At 44.6% G+C, this 17,215-nt stretch overlaps 1 protein-coding gene across 1 annotated transcript in view; it reads left to right on the top strand.

Annotated features, from left to right (window-relative positions):
• The window catches only part of ANO2 (anoctamin 2), a 242,727-nt gene that overhangs the window by 65,803 nt on the left and 159,709 nt on the right, over window positions 1–17,215 (top strand). The window contains 4 exon segments of the mRNA XM_030215259.1: window positions 3,691–3,789; window positions 11,561–11,715; window positions 13,855–13,909; window positions 14,874–14,925. Of these exon segments, the coding sequence (XP_030071119.1) occupies window positions 3,691–3,789; window positions 11,561–11,715; window positions 13,855–13,909; window positions 14,874–14,925 (361 nt within the window).

The raw sequence follows: 17,215 nt of genomic DNA, 5'->3' as shown, positions 1-17,215 counted from the left end.
CCTGCTCAAAGAGCTTACAATCTAATAGACACTGGCTTCCAGTGGCACAAGGGATTCATTTTAAGGTGCTGACAATTGTTCATCAGACATTGTTTGCTTCTGCTCCGCTTTATCTGAAGCAAGCACTGCAGATGTACCATCCCAGATGTACGTTAAGATCAGAATGTACTATGCGCATTTCTGTTGATGCAGTAATGCAATTGCAATATGCTGACATGAGCGTCTGCATTTGTGTCACCTGGAATCTCCTTGTGGAATGAACCATCTGGCCAACTTCGTCAATGCTCTGACCTTAAGCAGGTTAAAAAGCTTTTGAAAACAAAACTGTTTCTGCATTTTGGTAATTATATATGAGTCTGCTGAGTAATGTTTTTGCATTGTGGTTGATTATGAATATTTATATGGAAACCACCTAGTTATTGGTGGTTTATAAGTTTTTTTTTTAAATAATAAATAAATAAATAAATACTTCTGTTATGGCTATACATCTGTCGAGTTGTAATGGAGAATTTAGAAGAACATTATAGAAAATGACAGCAGAGAGAGGCCATATGGCCCATCTAATCTGCCCATTCATCTCATCCATTATCTCTTCCTCTCCTTAAAAGATCCCACATGCCTGTCCCACGCTTTCTTGAATTCAGATACAGACCTTTGTATCCACCATGTCCACTGGATGGTCGTTCCACGCATCCACCAACCTTTCCATAAAGAACTATTTCCTTAGATTACTTTTGAGTCTATGCCCTCTCTTTCCAGAACTTCCTTTCAGGTGAAAAAGACTCATTTCCTGTGCATTTATGTCACGTGAGTCGTATCTCCCCTCTCCCTCCTTTCTATCCAAAGTATACATATTGAGATTTTTAAGGGGCCTTTTACTAAGCCACGTGTCTACGCATGCCCAACGCATGCCAAAATGGAGTTACCACCTGGCTATCATGTGGCTCTTGCAGTAATTTCATTTTTGGTGCGCATCTGAAAAATAATTTTTATTTTTGGATCCATGTATTGGGCGCACGCCAAGTGGCACTTGACGCGTGTAGGTCATTACCGCCCAGTTACCACATGAGACTTTACCGCTAGGTCAATGGCTGGTGGTAAGGTCTCAGACCCAAAATGGACGTGCGGCAACTTTCATATTGTTTCACGTCCATTTGGGGCAAAACTTTTTTTAAAAAGGCATTTTTTTACAGGTGCGCTGAAAAATGATTCTGCGCGTGCCCAAAACGTGCGTCTACGCTCCTGCACACCATTTCTCAGTGTGCCTTTGTAAAAGGGCCCCTAAGCCTGTCCCCAAACGCCTTATGACAAAAGACCGCTGACCATTTTAGTAGCCGCCTTCTGGACTGACTCCATCCTGTATAAATCTTTTTGAAGACACGTTCATAGAATTTTACACAGTAGTCTAGAAGTTACAGTAAAAATGTCACAAGTGATGGGATGCAGGACAAAGACAAGAATTACAGGCGTGTTTTACTAGATAAACAATGCTACCATTGTGTAATTGTTTCTTCTCAAAAATAATTTAAAAAGAGGTTATTGTACTGCAGAACCTGGCAGATAATAACAAACCGGCTTCTGCTCGACAGATGGATGATTTCTAGTAGTCGCAATTTGTTATAAAATCATGCCAATATAAGCAGAAATCACAAATTAGCTCTGGAAAATGCCAGCATTTTTGGAAAGCCTCATAAATGGGAAAATAACAAAGGGTTTAATAAAAGAAAAACTGGAAGAGAGACACGCTCTAAACATAGACTAGAAATTTCTATTTACAATTGCACTAGTGGAGGAGTGGCCTAGTGGTTAGGGTGGTGGACTTTGGTCCTGGGGAACTGAGTTTGATTCCCACTTCAGGCACTCTGGGCAAGTCACTTAACCCTCCATTGCCCCATGTAAGCCGCATTGAGCCTGCCATGAGTAGGAAAGCGCGGGGTACAAATGTAACAAAAATAAAATAGATACTATTGGAGATTCCACATGGAATGTTGCTCCTACTGGAGATTCTACATGGAATGTTGCTACTATTGGAGATTCTACATGGAATGTTGCTATTCCACTAGCAACATTCCATGTAGAAGGCTGCGCAGGCTTCTGTTTCTGTGAGTCTGACGTCCTGCACGTACGTGCAGGACGTCAGACTCACAGAAGCAGAAGCCTGCGCGGCCACATTGGTGATCTGCAAGGGCTGACTTCTACATGGAATGTTGCTAGTGGAATAGCAACATTCCATGTAGAATCTCAAATAGTAGCAACAGTGGAGGAGTGGCCTAATGGTTAGGGTGGTGGACTTTGGTCCTGAGGAACTGAGTTTGATTCCCACTTCAGGCACAGGCAGCTCCTTGTGACTCTGGGCAAGTCACTTAACCCTCCATTGCCCCATGTAAGCCGCATTGAGCCTGCCATGAGTGGGAAAGTGCGGGGTACAAATGTAACAACAACTTATATATACTCTATGAATTTGTTTCTTAATCTTAAGTAGCAACACTGGGCCTTCAAGACTGAGACAACAGGAGTATTTTATTAGTGACCCGACACGGGCCGTGTTTCGGCGCAAAGCAACGCCTGCCTCAGGGGTCAGGGTTTGGGCATAAATTATGTGACATGTGTATGTGTTCAATGCCTCCGAGACAGGACGGAGAGGATCTTTAGAACCAGGAAAGCCTGTCACAAAACACGAGGCTAAAACAGGTGTTTTCTTTTAAAACGCTGCTGTCCTTTGTGACAGGCTTTCCTGGTTCTAAAGATTCTCTCCGTCCTGTCTCGGAGACATTGAACACATACACATTTCACATAATTTATGCCCCAAACCCTGACCCCTGAGGCAGGCGTTGCTTTGTGCCGAAACACGGCCAGTGTTGGGTCACTAATAAAATATTCCTCTTGTCTCAGTCTTGAAGGCCCAGTGTTGCTTTTTTTGTTTGTGCTATTTATGTATGCTGGTTACCCTCTCTTTTTGGCTTAATCTTAAGTAGAAAATGTCCTTTCAATAAAGCATTCCTTGGTGGACATATATTTTCAAGTATCAGACATAATATTGTCACTAGGCTTCAGATGGTATAAATTTACAGATGTATAGAATTTATATGAAAGTTTTTATTATCACCTATATTTTATCTTCTTCTATTTTTACTTAAGCTTTGATCATCTTAGTATTGCTATGTGAATTGAGATCCATGTACATTTTAGCTTAAAATGGTAGAAGGACAGTGAAACGCAATCTCTCACATCAGGCCTCAGTGACACAATGACTTTCTGATAGACATACAGCCGGCCTCTCCTACATAAGCGCACAACTATGAAATGGGCTCCCAAAAGCTGTGAAAACAATCCACGACCACTTGAACTTCAGGAAATCACTAAAAACCAACCTCTTCAAAAAGGCCTACCCCAACGACCCCACGTAACCCTCTTCACCTACCAACACAGCATGACTATGATCGAACAGGACAACACACAATCTTCATCCATTCTGACCCTCCACTTATACCTCATACGATCACTATACAACCTTGTATCTGTTATCCACCGACTGGGCAAACGCCTTTGACGATACTATGTAAGCCACATTGAGCCTGCAAATAGGTGGGAAAATGTGGGGTACAAATGCAACAAATAAATAATTATGCACTTTTGAATTATTAATTTAGGGGATCACAAAATATACTGTTTTTTTTTGTTTTGTTTCAGCATAAGACTCAAGGGTCTGCTTATGTCAGGATACATGCACCTTGGAATGTACTTAGTCGAGAAGCTGAGTTCCTTAAAATTAAAGTACCCACCAAGAAGGTAAGGATGTGTTTTCTTTTTTGCAAACCAGCTGCTGATTATGGAGTGAAAAATAATTTAATTACAAAATTATCCATTGATCAATAGTCAAGGGCCAGATTTTAGTTGTAGCCAAATGACCTCTGTAGTCATTCCAATCTACAGTCTCTTATGAAAAAAGATTTTTCCAATTCTGGATGACATTTGGTTCAGAATTCGGTTCTTCTGGTTCACTGCTGCAGTTCTGGTTCATGTCTTTGGTACAAAGCCATGGTTCTCTGCACCAAAACAAAACGATGACAACACCGCTAGGGAGAAAAATCATAAAATCACTAAAAGTAGTTGGGGAAGGAATGCCATTGAAGTTTATGAATGAAGAGCCTTCCGTTTCATTCTAATTTGAACTCTCTGTCACAAGCCCATTCTGAGGTCTGTCTTAGATTACATTTGTTTTCAATTATACCTTAAAAAGCTTGTTGTTGAGAGTACATTTTGAAACCGTTTAATACATAAAAGCTGCAAAATCAGAGCTTTGCGCGGAATGCTGAATATAATCTGCTGAAACATGTTCTCCCGTGAACGGATGGTACGATAGCTTCCTTTATTTATGAATAGTGAGGGAAGACTGATAGCCTGCCAGAAGTAGTTATAAGAAAACCAGCAACATTTTTTTTTAGACTAACCAACCACATAGGCTTATTTTTATAGCCCCATACTAACCCTCAAGATGTCCGTCTTTAGAGTCATGGGCTTTGCGAGAGCAACATTTCTACCTGGCTACTTCTATATTCTTTTAATCACTTTTTCAAAAAAGTACAAAGTCGAGGGGACACTGAATGAATCACTGAAATACTTTTAAAACAAATAGGAGATATTTACTTGTAACCACTCAGTTAGCAGTAAGCAGGTTCTCAAGACTAAGTACTAGGGGGGAGGAGGGGTTGGAGGGGGTGGGGGGGGGAGGGAACTTTACACGTTGTATGGTTCAACCGAGATATTCTATTGACTGTATGTAGGATGTTATGAGTATGTTTAGTTGTTTACCTTTGTTATAACAATAAATAAAACAAAGCAAAAAAAAAAACAAATAGGAGGAAAAAAAATTTTTCACTCAAACAATAGCTAAGCTCTGGAACTTGTTGCCAGAGGATGTGGTAACAGTGGTTAGCGTATCTGGATTAGAAAAAGGTCTGGACAAGTTCCTGGAGGATAAGTTCATATTCTGTTATTGAGAACTAGTAAAAAAAAGGCCCGTTTCTGACACAAATGAAACGGGTGCTAGCAAGGTTTTCCTCGGAGTGTGTATGTTTGAGAGAGTGTATGTGAGAGTGACTGTGTGTGAGAGAGAGAGTGACTGTGTGAGTGTGTTTGAGAGAGAGGGAGTGAGTCTGGGTGCGAGTGTGTGCAAGTGCGTATGTGAGACACAGTGTGAGAGAGAGAGACACAGACTCTCTGTGAGACTGTGTGAGACCAAGAGAGTGTGTGAGTGACTGTGTGTGAGAGTGAGAGAGAGAAAGACATTGACTTGAGAGAGTGAGAGAGTGTGTGTGACAGAGATACCTCCCCCCCCCCCCCTCTCTGGTGTCAGGCCCCCCTCCCTCCCTCTCTCTGGTGTCAGCCCCCCCCCCCCCCCCCTCTGAGCCTTACTGTGCAGGACGCTGAGCTCTGGCTGTGCTTCAAGGAACTGACCAATCCTATTTAATAGAATGCACCTCCAACATTCTGAAGCCGAGAAACCTCGTGTGGTTGGTCACTTCTGCTTGTGACGAACCCGGAAGTACGTGATGTCAATTCAGGAGATGGATACAGAGAGCAGGAATGCCTCAGCCATGCAGTCAGCTTCAGAATGTTGGAGGTGCCTTTTATTATATAGGAAAGGAACTGACCAATCCTATTTAATAGAATGCACCTCCAACATTCTGAAGCCGAGAAACCTCGTGTGGTTGGTCACTTCTGCTTGTGACGAACCCGGAAGTACGTGATGTCAATTCAGGAGATGGATACAGAGAGCAGGAATGCCTCAGCCATGCAGTCAGCTTCAGAATGCTAGAGGTGCCTTTTATTATATAGGAAAGGAACTGACCAATCCTATTTAATAGAATGCACCTCCAACATTCTGAAGCCGAGAAACCTCGTGTGGTTGGTCACTTCTGCTTGTGACGAACCCGGAAGTACGTGATGTCAATTCAGGAGATGGATACAGAGAGCAGGAATGCCTCAGCCGTGCAGTCAGCTTCAGAATGTTGGAGGTGCCTTTTATTATATAGGAAAGGAACTGGCCAATCCTATTTAATAGAATGCACCTCCAACATTCTGAAGCCGAGAAACCTCGTGTGGTTGGTCACTTCTGCTTGTGACGAACCCGGAAGTACGTGATGTCAATTCAGGAGATGGATACAGAGAGCAGGAATGCCTCAGCCATGCAGTCAGCTTCAGAATGTTGGAGGTATGTTTTATTATATACTGTAGGATGGGCATGGGGAAGCCACTGGTTGCCCTGGGTTTGGTAGCATGGAATGATGCTACTAATTGGGCTCCTGCCAGGTAGAATTGGCCACTGTTGGAAAAAGAAGACTGGGCTAGTTGGACCATTGATCTGACCCATTATGGCTATTCTTATGTTGTTATGTATATTCTTAGAAATTTAAGAAAAAAAAACCTTTATAATTAAACATTTTTGAACTTTGTGCCATTTTTTTAAAGAATTGAGCAGAGAGCTCAATGTGACCAAGTTTTTCTGCAGGGAGATTTTTGGCCCTGGTTTTTCAGCACACCCCAAGGCCTAATCTCTTTCTCTAGAAGATGACTCATTTTGGCAGATGTGCTTTAGAATCTTAAAATCACATTAAGACAGTGATAGAAGGAGCTTCAAAACATCATTAAATCTAATCTCCTGCCCCAGGTAACACCTAATGTATGTAAACATCCTAGACAGATGTTTGTTTAATCTGTGTTTGAAGGTCTGCAAAGAGCTCCCTAGGTAACTTGTTTCAGTACTGAACTACCCTGGCTTCTAGAACGTTCTTTCTTAATGCCTAATCAGTATGTCTCCTACTGCAGTTTATGAGGTATTTCTTGTCCCGTGGAGATAGGAGGTAACTCATTATCACTATCTTTCCTTCTTGCAATGGAATACTATGAGGCCACCCTCACTCATTCTTCCCTAGGCTTCCTTTTCACATCTAGACTTCCTTATTGAAGTGCGGGGTACAAAATGCAACACATGTCTCCAATATAGGCTACTAATGTTACCCATGATGGGAGAATTCTGTCCTTTTTTCACGTTAGAGACTTGTTAATACCTACTGGTCTAGTATTACCTGCTTTCAAAACACACTTACGTTGCTAATTCTCATTCAGGCTCGAGAGAATTAGGGCAGAGCTTGGAGTCATAAGTACATAAGAATTGCCATACTGGGAAAGACCAAAGGTCCATTGCAGTGGCGGTCCTAGCCAGCATGACACCCGGGGCGGAGCGCCGATGCGCCCCCCCCCAGCAAAATGACACCCCCCCGGGTGCACGCCGCTGGAGGGGGGATGCCGCAGCGCACACCTGTCAGCTGACTTCGCTAACTTCGCTGCAGCTTCCTCTGCCCCGGCCGGAACAGAAAGTAATCTGTTCGGGGGCAGAGGGAGCTGCAGCGAACTCAGCGAACTCAGCTGACAGGCGCATGCCGCAGCACCCCCCCAGCGGCGTGCACCCGGGGCAGACTGCACCCACCGCCCCCCCCCCCCTTGGTACGCCACTGGTTTATTGAGCCCAGCATCCTGTTTCCAACAGTGGCCAATCCAGGTCACAAATAACTGGCAAGATCCCAAAAAAGTACAAAACATTTTATACTGCTTATCCCTGAAATAGTGGATGTTCCCCAAGTCCATTTAATAATGGTCTATGGACGTTTCCTTTAGGAAGCCGTCCAAACCTTTTAAAAACTCCGCTAAGCTAACCGCCTTTACCACATTCTCGTTGACTGAAGATAAACTTTCTCCGATTCGTTTTAAATTTACTACATTGTAGCTTCATCGCATGCCCCCTAGTCCTAGTATTTTTGGAAAGCGTGAACAGAGTCGTCATGAAAGATACTGTAAATTTGGTGCATAAGTGCTGTATTTAGGTATGCTCACTTATGATTGTCATACACCTGGTATAAGTTAGAGCCTACATGTCTTCACATTTCTGCTGACTTATGCTAGTGTTCAATGCTGGAATCCATGTGCACAGATTCTATTATAGTTATAGACTATACACTCCCCTCTCTGCATCCGGACACCAAAACGGAGGTGCCCCATTATTGAATTGCCCCTAATTGCTTAGCCCACTTTAATAAGCAGGTCCATAAAACTTTTAAAGCCATCTTCCCTGTTTTTCTACCTTTGGAGGAGTGGAGGAGTAGCCTAGTGGTTAGTGCAGCGGACTTTGATCCTGGGGAACTGAGTTCGATTCCCACTGCAGCTCCTTGTGACTCTGGGCAAGTCACTTAACCCTCCATTGTCCCAGGTACAAAATAAGTACCTGAATATATGTAAACCACTTTGAATGTAGTTGCAAAAAACCTCAGAAAGGCGGTATATCAAGTCCCATTTCCCTTTCTCCTATGACATCACAATATCAGAAGTGAGCCAAGTATCGGGCAATCAAGCCATTGTGACATCACTGATGAGGCTGGCTCTTATTGGTAGAATGAGTAGAGGAGTAGCCTAGTGGTTAGTGCAGTGGACTTTGATCCTGGGGAACTGGGTTCGATTTCCACTGCAGCTCCTTGTGACTCTGGGCAAGTCACTTAACCCTTCATTGCCCCTGGTACAAAATAAGTACCTGAATATATGTAAACCGCTTTGAATGTAGTTGCAAAAACCACAGAAAGGTGGTATATCAAGTCCCATTTCTCCTTTGTAAGTTCTAACCTACCTCTTAAAGCTGGTGTAGTCTATATCTCCCTTAATTGTCTCCTAAAGCCTGATTGAATAAGCTTAACAGCACAGAAAGGTTACTAAAAAGAAGACCGCAGAAAGTAGAGGAGAACCCTGATTACTACCACATTTTGAGGGTTTCCTGCAGGGGTAATTTTCCAGTTTCCCTGGTTTGAACTGTTGATCCAGTACAGTTTTACAATGCACCTTCCACATGAGCACGGACTGTTAACGGAGGCTTCACTGAGAGCACACCAGGGCCGTGCCTAGGGTCTCCGGCGCCCCCCCCCCCCGAAAACGATCGCTACACTACCCGCCCTCTTCTCCCCAGATCCTTTTCCTTTTTGTTTAAATTTACCTCTCCGGCACGCGGCAGCGTAGCGTTAGTGAGAAGGAGGCGGCACTCCCCCGTTCCCTTCGCTCAGTGTCCCGCCTTCTTCTGACGTCATTTCTGATGTCAGAAGAAGGCGGAACCGAGCGAAGGGAAGAGACTGACATGTCGGGGTGGGGGAGCGCCGCCTCCTCACTAACGCTACGCTGCCACGCGCCGGAGAGGTAAATTTAAACAAAAAAAGAAAGGACAAGGATCTGGGGAGAAGAGGGCGAGGTAAGCGTAGTGCGGCGGGGCACCCTCCTGCCATGCTTACCTCGCTTACCGTGTCGGCACGGCCCTGGAGCACACCCAACTATCTGAACATCCAGCCCCAAGCTAAGTGCCTGTTTTTACTATCCTCCATAGGCCCTTTGAATCTTTAAGTTCTTTGGTTTACTACTTCACAGTAAATTAGTTTTACGTAAGGAGGTAGGGAGGGCTGAGGGTGCAATGATGTTGCAGTCCTATGTTGCTTCTCAGTAGTCCAGCCTCGGCAACATGAGTTTTACTGAGCACTCACAAAATATAAGTTGTACATTATCACGTTAGTCACACGAGTCACAGCATTTAAAAAAAAAAATAAAAAATTATTATAACGGCGGTTTCCAAAAATAAAGCATGAGAGCATAACGTTGAAACCAGGAAATTATGATACCCCATTGGTACATTAGTGATTGGTAAAAACCAGGTCAGAAACTAGTTAGTTCAGAAAACATGGTAATGTAGAGGGTCTTTTTGTTGGGCATTTTCGATATGACGTCTAAATCCGATTTTGGACGTTTTGCTGAAAACCAACTCTAACCTGAGGCAACGTGCAGTTTTAATCCTCAATGCAGAGAAAGCCTTTGATAAAATCAACTGGAAGTATTTGGTTTTTGTTCTAAGTTGGTTCGGATATAGTCCTTATTCAAATGATTAAAATGCTATACATATTTCCAAAGGCTCATGTCCTTGCAAGTAACCTTTTTTTCTGATTCTATAGAACTGCATTGTAGCACAAGACAAGGATGAATGAACAGCTGCCTTTACATTTTAATATTGAGCTGGAACCCATGGCTATAGCAATTCATCAAAATATCAAAGGGGTTGCAACAGTTCGGTTAGAGTTCATTGAAGTTGAATCGCTCCCCAACTTGCTTTCAGTTATTGAGTCCTTTTTTAGAGACCTTTGATTATAAAGTTACTTGGTAAAAGTCTGAAATTATATTCATGAACGTTTGCATTGTAATGAGGACATTGCTAGTTACCCCTTTCAGTACCATATTGTGTCTCTGAAATATCTTCCCTGATTCAGTCTACAATAAATTTGAATTTCTTTTTTATATTTTTTTGTAGAATAATGTAACCCCTAGAATTACACTATATAAGCTGAAATTAAACAGGTATCAAGACGGAGTCAATTTCCCTGACTTTGGGCGATACCAGCTTCCTTTCTGCTTACAGAAAGGTAGCCATTGGTTTAATTGCCCACTCTTGGAGGATAAACCCTTATGGTTTAGGTTAAAGGCCACATGCCAGCAGTGAATCTGCTTCTCCCTTAAACTCCTGGAAGGGGAAGGCAGTAGAGTGGCAGTGGGGACTTATCTGTGGGAAGGAAACGTGGGGAGAAGCTGGATGGAGGGCATGGGGCTAGGAAATAAGGAACCAGGAGATGTTGACCAAATGGGGAGAAGTAGGAAGTGGAGATAATAGACTATGGATGGAGGTTGGAGGGCATGAGGAGATGTTTGACTATGAAGGGTAGGAATAAGGCCTTGAGCTTCCCCTGTGGTGGGCTGAGATGGTGTAGCACATAGCTAAAGGTTTGCCTAGGGTGTTGGATACCCTTGGGCTACCTCTATAAAGATCTCTTCCATTGTTTAACCAACATTTTACATTTGACTTTAATATGCAACCCAGCTGACTCAGATAAAGTCATGTTTGCTAGTGGCCTATTGACCGCTGTGACCCACTTAGAACTGTGAGGTGTTAGTGGAATATATAAGTCAGAAATGTAATGTTCAGTATGAACCCATTGGATGAGAAGCATCTGGTGTCTGCTGGGGCTATGTACTACCAGCATGTTTATACAGATATTGTAAACCACTACACTATGCCTAACTCAAAAACACATGAGCGACAACTTTTGCCTGACGTTGAAGTGAGCCTTATACCTCTCTGATAATAACACTGTCAAGCACAATTTCAATAATTTCTAATTTCCTAATTTTAATTTCGAAAGATTGAAAAGTAAATGTATTTGAAATGTATTCATGACTGTGGCTAGTGCAGAAGGCTTTTCTTTAAGGATAAAATATTTCCTGTCTGGCCATGTTCTTATTCTTCTTCTAAATTCAGTGTTATTATGTGCGATAGCAATTCTTCACCTGATAAGTTTCAACAAGATTTGTAGAGCTCGGTCATCGTTGAAAAGCTATTTTTGATGATGGTTCAAGGAAGCAAATTGGACTCAAAAATAAGCAGAGTTCGACTCCCGATATCCACATTGTTTCTTTTGCCCTTGTCTAGATGTACGAAGTGAAGCAGGAACGTGGTCTTCTTGGGAAGCTCTATGGGATCTGGGACAAATTCACGAAGCCTTTACAGCCAAAGGTGCCACAGCTAAGTGAGAGCACGAAGATGAAACGCTTAACCTATCCCTTTTCCAGAGAAAAAATGCATTTGTGAGTATGTAACCTAGAGCTTCTTTTGGAACAATGTTAATCATTATCTGTTTAGGTTGTCTTACAAGGGCATTCAGGTAGGGATGGGCAGTCATTAACTTAAACAACAGAGAAAATGTCATTGCAATTTCATCTGCTGTTTGTTGTCATTGGCAAATGAAAATGGGCAATGACAGCTTTGACAATGACAGACCCTCCCCCCCCCCCCCCAATGACTCAAGGTCCTCCATATGGCCCCCCTCCCCATAGTTGCTGTTTCCAACTTTCCTCCCTATGGGACCCCCTACTCCCTGTAGAACCCCTGGATTTACCATAGAGCTGTAAAAGGTCATGGCGGCTATATTGGCTATGTATGGGCGAGAGTGAATGGGCATTGCTGCTAGGTCAACAGTTTCCTACTAGATCACCAGGGAGTGGGGGGGGGGGGGGGGGGGGTAATGAGAAGGGGAATTGGAAAGGTTGGCCATGGTGAAGGGGCCAGAAGATGAGCTTCAGTTTTGGGGAGGGGGCATGGGAAGAGTACTGGAGCATTTTCATTTTGTATCATCTCCAGTGAAGACACAAGGGGGGAGAGGATCCATACAATGTGGAAAATCCCCCAAATGACATGGGAAGTGACACAAAATGAAAATGTTCTGACTGCCACTGTTCAGTATTGCCAAATGGACTCCCTCGAACATGCTGTGCTTGGGATGCTCAGCCGGGCTGAATGACTGACTAAATAAATTAGAATGTTCTGATTGATTAGAGTTCAAGAGTTTGACGCCATCAAAATGACTCTATTTCACCAGCTTGATTGTAGAGGTGGGCAAGTCACTTAACACTCCAGTGCCCCAGATATAAAAAAAAAACAAACAAACAGTGAGCTCTCAAGGGACAGAAAAAGTAGCTGCATATAATGTGTACAGCACTTCGTACATCTAGTAGCGCTATAGAAATGAATACTACTAGTAGCAGTAAAGGAGAAATCAATTAGAGAGAACCTGAAACAAGCACAGAGGAACTTTAGTTGTGAAGAAGTGATAGGAAAATGGGAGATGTTAGCTGTGCAGAGTTGCATGAAAGAAGGAATGCAGACAGTACAGATGGTCCTTCTGTGCCATCACCTATGATTCTAACATCTGGTCCGCCAGACCTCCAGCCCCCATGTCACTGACGGGGGGGGGGGGGATTCACGTTCCTGCTCCTGAGGGGGGCTGCATTAGGGGAAATGGGGGCTGCATTGGGGGGCTGCATTGGGGGGCTGCTAGCATGCAAATGCATGCTGGACAGGGCTCACCATTCCTTCCCAATGGTCTGCAAACCCTAATGCCAGCTCCGAGCTGGCATAGGATTTGCCATGGACAGTGCGCCAATGTTTGACATACTGATCATTGGGGAAGAATATGTTTAGCATGCATTTGCATGCTACTTGCACCAAGAGCTCTGTTTTGCATGCATCTGCATGCTAGTTGCGTTCAGAGTCCGCTAGCGCGTTGTTTCATTTGCTCGGGGGCTCTGGTCATGGGGCGCTAGTATGGCACTAATAACCTCTAGAGCTTGCATTTGCTTCTGAACATCGGCCCATAAAAGCCCTGTTTATAAAGGCGCTCGTGTATTTAGTGCACGCTAACCATGTAGATGCTCATGGGAATATTAGCGCGCCCTGTAAGCAGGACCCAAAAACAGGCTGACAAAAGGGATGTGCCAGGTGTAAATGTGTAGTTAAATATTTAGGCATCAAATATGTTGGTTTTTTTTCCCCCACCGGAACAACTTTGAGCTTTCATTGATGTCCATAGTCTGCTATTGAGATGACCTGGGGGAAGCCACTGCTTGCCCTGGGATTGGTAGCACGGAATGCTGCTACTCTTTTGGAATTCCGGAATCTTGTTACTCTTTGGGATTCTGGAATGTTGCTACTAATTGGGCTTCTGCCAGGTACTTGTGACCTGGATTGGCCACTGTTGGAAACAGGATACCGGGCTGGATGGACCATTGATCTGACCCAGTATTTAAGTGTGTCACTGATTTTGCACTGACTGCATTCTGCCAGTAAATGAATCCACCCTCAAAGTGTCTGAACTACTTTTTATTCTCAGATGATCTGCTTCCATTTTTGCAATTATAATTGATGATATTGTTTCTTGATGTCCTCAGGTACAACATTAAAGACAAAGATACATTTTTTGACAACGCTACCCGCAGCCGAATAGTAAGTAAATATATGAGGTCGGCATTGTGAGTTCTTGTGTTTTCATGGCATGTGTTTAGAGTTGTGCGGTCCTTGTCCCAGTGGCCATGAGCTGGTTCATAGACACACAAAGGTTTATCCTGGGGCTGCTTGCTTAGATGCTGGCACCCACTGCCTGGGCTGATTGGACAAAACCATAATACCTTGCATTGATGCTTATGACTGGAGTGGAACCTCTGTGGGTAATGCCCCTCCAGAGGTCCAGGTTTATTGCATAGTTCTACCACTTTTAAACCCCTAGTTCCACATCAGAGCTGTACAGTACCCCCAAAGGTTCTCAGTAACCTCCCAGGACGAGCCATAATTAGCTCCATTACGCGGTACAGAATGTAGCATGATGCATTTATAACATTTTTACCTTTATAGCCCACCTTGCATAAGATACTAGGGATGGACATGGTGTGAGTCATTGGAGCCGACTCTGTGGGTGCTGTGGGTGCTTGAGCACCCCCCAATATTGAGACAATTCCTTATATGTGTCCAAGGAGGGGTTATTTCCATTGGGCTTAGCACCCCCAATAATTTTGAAATGTTGGCTCCTATGGTGTGAGTCAGTATCTTTTCATTTCTGCAAAAATTGACAATAGTTGTTTATTGGACAATGCTCCCCCCCAAATACACACACAAACGCACTTCTCTAGCGCTGTCTTGCCTACCCCCCCCCCCCCTTAACCAGGCTTCTCCTGTATCCTTTCCTCAGTGTTTTGTGCCTTTTCTACCTGAAAAGGTATTCAGCACTTTTATCTGATTTACAATATGTATCCCCTAAGAACAGAAGCCCCGGTTACATTTCATCATTCTCTCCTTACACTGCATGCTTTAAGTATGTAAGAGAAGACGGTTATGTGCTACTTTGTCTCTGTAGGTTCCTGTAACTTTCTTTCTCATAGAGGGAGCTTTGTTACATTGTTCTTTCTTTCCCTAGGTGTATGAAATCTTAAAGCGCACATCATGTACAAGAGCCAAATATAGTATGGGTAAGGATGGTATTAAATTGCATTAGGTGATGGTTTTGAACCATGTAATTACGATTCAGAGCTCTACTGAAACCACTCTGACATTAGGAAGGCAAAGTGCAAGATGCTTGGGCCATATCTGCTTTCACTGATCTTAATTAAGCCTACCTGAGGAGGGGGGGGGGGGGGTCCATGCTTGAAAGACACAGGTAATGGCCTCTTACCTGTTTGGACATGGCTCATTAAGCTCTGAATAAAAACTGGAATGACTGGAATGCTAGGAACTTGGTGATAAGCTTTTGTCTATATCTCAAGTCAACAAATAATCTTGGTCTCTAGGTGGACAATAACTAACTTGAAAATGCGATCAAAGTTTTGCACATTGCATCCTTTCTGCAATAAAAGAATGCAAGAAAGAAAGCAGAACAGAAATACCAAGGAAATGTAGTATGTCATATACCACACAGGCATTCACATAGGGCCGACATGACCCACTGTGTAAACTGTGTTGTTGCACAGGGTAGCTGCAGCACTCAAACAAACTGTATAGGGGATGAGTAGCAACATGTAGAAAGCATGAATTTCAACACTTCCTTTCCCCCCAGTCAAACTGAGCAGTGGGTGGCTTGGTAGAACATTACTTTCTTCAAAATTTTAATGGCTGATCCACAGCAGCAACAGAAGTGGACAGCAGTGGCGTTCCTAGGGGGGCTGACACCTGGGGCTGATCGCCGATGCGCCCCCTCCCCGGCGAAAGGACACCCCCATGAAAGAAGGAAGTAACCTGTTCTGCGGCAGAGGGAGCATGGAACGAACGAAGGACAGGCACATGCGTGGCACCCCCCCCAGCAGCGTGCACCCGGGGTGGACCGCACCCACCGCCCCCCCCCCCCCCTAGGAACGCCACTGGTGGACAGAATTTGTTACAACGACCCTATGTAAACCTCTTCACCCAAAGCACAGCATGCCTAATGATCGCACTGGACAACACACAACCTTCATCACTTCCGACCCTCCACATATACCTCATTCGATCACTATACAACCTTGTATTTGTTATCAACCGACTGGGCAAACGCCTAACGGTACCATGTAAGCCACATTGAGCCTGCAAATAGGTGGGGAAATGCGGGATACAAATGCAACAAATAAAAATAAAATAAAAAATATCACTGCCACCACAATTTACAGTTTATTTAACGTTTCTATACTGCCCATAGTGACACATACTGGTGTACAATCCAATATTAAGAACAGAAAGGAACTACAATTTAGAGTAGGAGTTGGTGGCATCGGTATAACAATTTTTGACCGCATCTGCTGCCATTGTGGTGGGTCTGTAGAAAAGGGAAGAAGTGTGGAGTGGGGGAAAGAAAGCATGAGGTAGGCATATGCATATTCTGGGGAAGGCAAAAGATAGGTGCTGGGGAATAGGGAAGGTGGAGGCAGGAACCAGATACTGGGTAGGGTTACCATACGTCCGGATTTCCCCGGACATGTCCTCTTTTTGAGGGCATGTCCGGGGCGTCCGGCGGATTTTGCCCGCGCCCACGTTTGTCTGGATTTCTGGACAAACGTGGGCGCGGGTGCGGGCAGGCGCGTGCGTGCGGTGGGCATGTGGGCGGGCGATCGGCGCCGTGGGTCTGGTGACCTGGTCTCCCGTCCCCTCCCCTTCCTTACCATGTTCCCTGGTGGCCTAGTGACGTCTTCGGGGCAGGAAAGAGCCCCCTCTTTCCTGCCCAGAGCGCTGCCTCCCCTGTCTATCATCCTTCTTGGTCTGGCTGGGGATTCAAAATGGCCGCCGAGAGTTGAACTCTCGCGAGGCCGCTTCAACTCTCGGTGGCCATTTTGAATCCCCAGCCATACCGAGGAGGATGCAGCAGGCAAGGGCAGGCAGCACTCCGGGCAGGAAAGAGGGGGCTCTTTCCTGCCCCGAAGAGAAGATGCTACTAGACCACCAGGGCTAGATAGGAAGTGAGGGGGGGGGTATGTGATGGGGGGGAGGGGACTATGTGACGGGGGGGGGCGGGGAATAGGGGCGAAACCCGGACCTGAAGGGGGCGTGGCAGGGGCGGGGCATGAGGTGGGGCGGGGGCGGGGTAGGGGGCGTGACATGTGTCCTCTTTTTCAGAGGACACAAAATGGTAACCCTAATACTGGGGAAATTGTAGAAGCAGAAGCCAGATGAGGAGGATAGATTGAACCAGATACTAGGCTGGAGGGTAGGGAGGGGGGGGGGAGATAGGGTTATCAGATAGATCCAGGTCATGAGCCAACTGGATAGTTTAGGAGCCAGGTGTTGGGGAAAGGG

This window comes from Microcaecilia unicolor, chromosome 9 (assembly GCF_901765095.1).
Source record: "Microcaecilia unicolor chromosome 9, aMicUni1.1, whole genome shotgun sequence".
Taxonomy (NCBI): Eukaryota; Metazoa; Chordata; class Amphibia; order Gymnophiona; family Siphonopidae; genus Microcaecilia; species Microcaecilia unicolor.
The sequence above is the reverse complement of the archived record's forward strand: the minus strand, read 5'-3'. Positions and strand labels throughout refer to the sequence as shown.